This window comes from Myotis davidii, unplaced genomic scaffold, assembly GCF_000327345.1.
Source record: "Myotis davidii unplaced genomic scaffold, ASM32734v1 scaffold495, whole genome shotgun sequence".
In the NCBI taxonomy this organism is placed as follows: Eukaryota; Metazoa; Chordata; class Mammalia; order Chiroptera; family Vespertilionidae; genus Myotis; species Myotis davidii.
The window spans coordinates 1,010,406-1,013,702 of NW_006286239.1; the positions used below are offsets into that span (position 1 = coordinate 1,010,406).

The 3,297-nt window shown below is 44.6% G+C and overlaps 1 protein-coding gene across 5 annotated transcripts in view; it reads left to right on the forward strand.

Annotated features, from left to right (window-relative positions):
* The window catches only part of GK5 (glycerol kinase 5 (putative)), an 89,132-nt gene that overhangs the window by 32,221 nt on the left and 53,614 nt on the right, over nucleotides 1-3,297 (forward strand). For 4 of the 5 annotated variants that reach the window (XM_015559916.1, XM_015559913.1, XM_006757508.2 and 1 more), the window contains exon 2: nucleotides 2,962-3,055. In XM_015559916.1, the coding sequence (XP_015415402.1) occupies nucleotides 2,962-3,055 (94 nt within the window). Of the gene's footprint in view, nucleotides 1-1,859; nucleotides 1,999-2,961; nucleotides 3,056-3,297 lie in introns of those variants that run through there. The other variant, XM_015559917.1, reaches the window with a different exon arrangement.

The following is a 3,297-nucleotide window of genomic DNA, read 5'->3' on the forward strand; positions in this document are numbered from 1 at the left end:
AGGAGGGTGCTCAGATTGAGCTTGTTTCTCTACCTTATCTTTTAACTCACTAATTTGGTCCTCTGCTTCTTCTAGTAACTGTTGAAATCTTCCATGGTGTTTTTTATTGTAACTGTATCACTTTTGATTTCTTCCTGATTCTTGTATAGGTTGTTGATTTTGTCATCCATTGGTGTAAGAATTGTATGACCATTACTCTGAATTCATTTTCTGTCATGTTGCATGCTTCAGTTTTACTAATTTCCTTTCTTGGTGACTCCTCATTTTCTTTCTTCTGGGGATTGTGTTGTCTCCCCATTCAGACTATCAGCAGAGAGTTCAAACGTTGAGTTGCATGGGCCTGGGCTGTGTGCAGTGGGAGGTTTGCATCACCCGAGTATCACTGAAGAGCTCTGACACCAAGATGTGTGGCACCCGTGGGTTGGTGCGAACCGGGCTCGCCCAGGGTCAGCATTACGAGCACTCAGTGTGGCCTCGTGCATGCACCTAGAATCAGGGACCCTGCCTGTACCACACTGAAACAGAGACCTCGCTGGCATGTGTAGAAAATCAGAGTCCCCTAGCACAAGCCAGGAGTCAGAGTTCCCCTGTGCCTGCACCAAGAATCGAGTATCAGAGTCTCTGTTGCTTCGTGCGACCTTGCGCTGAGAATCAGGGTCCCTGTGTGTGCATGCACCAAGAATTGGAGTCACTGTCTCTTAGTGTGAATGCACTGTGAGTCAGGGATCCCAGGCCTATGTGATAAGAAACAGAGTCAAGTCACTGGTGCTCAGTGCTGCCTCCCGCCCAGAGAATTGGGATCCAGGTCAGCTTGGGGGACCGGGTTGCAGAGTAGCCCTGTGTTGGCAGGAGGTCCACTCCTGCACTGCGGAAAACAGACTTCCGTGCGCTGCTTGCCCAGAATCGAAGTCAGGTGGCACTTCTGTACTGTGTGGGCTTCGGGTTTGGTCGCCCGATTGCATTGCAGGGAACAGATTCCCAGTGTCCGCGCACTCCCAGGCTCAAATCCTGTAGCAGGGCTATGGCCTGTGCAAGGGGCGGGTCTACCAGTTACTATGGCGCTGCCAGTAAGCCTGTAGGGAGGGAGCTAGGCTCTGTGACTCACAGAAATTTGCAGCCGGGATGTCTGGATTTTTGGTGTCTGTGGGTCTGCAGCTGTGGTCGCAGGTCTCTGTCCCCAGTGGCTGCAGGGTCCTAGTTTGTGTCTGAGACCAGACTGGGTGGTGCTGAGGCCAGGATCCAAGTCTCAAGCACCTCTGTTTCTTGAGATGGCCTGGTCTCTGTGCCTGCGCTGGCTGCCCGGAGTGTCCACGCTGGGAGCGGGGCTCTGCCATCTAAGACTGCCCGGTTTGGCAGCCCCTTGGAAGACCTGCAGAATCTAACTGTCCCTACTCATACACACACACACCACACAGGTCCGCACACTCCTCTATCGCTCCCTCGCGCTCTCACACTCTCTCCCTCCTACCTTCCTGCCAGTCGCCTTCTTCCTTCCCCTTCCTAAAATTTTTTTATGTCTTCTGTTTTTTTGCTGAGACTTTCTGTCTTTCCACTTGTTTCAAAAGAATTTGTTGTTCTTGGAGCTGCTTTAAAACCCTTTTCAGATATCTTCTGTGTCATTTTGGCATTGGTATCTACTGATTATCTTTTCCTTTCTGAGTTGAGATTTTTCTCTTCTTTTATATACCTTGTAATTTTGGATTGTATCCTGGACCTTTTGAATATCATGGTTTAATACCCTGGTTCTTGTGTAAATCCTATGATGAATGTTTGTATTTTTCTTGTAGCAGGCAATTAATGCAGTTGGGCTCAGACTAAAAATTCTGACCAGCCTTCTGTGGACTTTAGTTTCAGTGTTCTGTTCTCACACTTGGAAGTACTGTTTGGATATGCCCTGTGTATGTGCCACCCAGTGGTCAAGTGGTCTGCCCCGTAGTTCTGATCTTAACATCTTTGCTATGCTGTATAGGATCACATTTGCACATGTGCAGCTTTGAGGTGAGCCTAGGAATTTACACACAACTTTCTGGAATAGCTTTCTCAAGCTCCTTTCTCTCTGAGATCTTCCTAGAAAGCTGGAGCTTCCATTACACTATTCTGCCAGGCATTTCCCATATCTGGGGATAGGCATCAGGAGCATAGAGAGAGAAAAAAGCCATGGGGGCTCACATTACCCTTTTGGACCCACAGCTCCTTTGATTGGAGAGAAAGCTTTATCCCCTCAGTACTTTAGGTGTTTGCGGTTGCTGACGCAGCTACCGGGTTAGCCTGGGTACAAAAGTGTGGAGGCAAGGGGTGGGGGAAAGAAAAGAAATATGGGGGCTTTCCCTCATTCCCTCTGAGTGTTGGCCAAAAGAAAAGTGCTTCTCTTAGGGTATTTACTGCATCCTGGTTCTCACTTCTGGTTTTCAGGCTGCCTTGAGTCCAGGCCAGGGAATACTAGAAGAAAAATAGGAAACTTACCACCAGTCCAGTGGTACTTGAATTCCTATCTTCTAACCCTCTCCACCTGCCCCAGTATACTTTCTTGAGTCCCCATATAGCTTCTCCATACATTCTGCCCAGCTTTTATATCTGCATTCAGTGAGAGGGACAGAGTGGAGTATGTTTGCTCCAACATAGTCTGAACCAGAACTTGGTATGTTATCTGTTAATTTTTGTTTTTTAAGTGTCTGCCTCTTTTTTTATTGCAATAACATGGCTTTATTGTAGGAATCTTAGAAAGTAAAGATAAACTTGGAAAATAAAGATAACATCTTCTGTAAACTCATAAACTGAAGAAAACTGTTATTTTGGTGTATCATCCTTTCTTATTTCGTATACTAGTAAATATTTTTTTCCACTTTAAAAATAAATTAGATAATCAATAAAAATATTAGTGATTTTAACAAGTAATCTTAAGACCCAGATACTACTGACTTGATCTTATGTTGTTTATACTAAATCTTGTATTTTCCATAGGTAGTAAGTGTTTGTCCTCAAATTGGCTGGGTTGAAATTGATCCTGATGTTCTCTGGCTTCAGTTTGTTGCTGTAATAAAGGAATCTGTCAAAGGTAATTTGATTTATGAAAATAAAAATAATAAAGTATATTTTGTTTGTAATAAGAATTTTCCTCTAGAGTCTGTAGAATTTTGTGGGCTTCCTAGGTTATACACATATAGCATTTTATTGGGGTTATGATGTCAATCCGTTTTGACCAAAAATGTCAAGGCAAACAAAAGTGTTACTTCTGGGTTTGGAAACATACATTTGGTTAGAAACCCCAACTATGTTCCGAACATGAAAGAAAGGGAA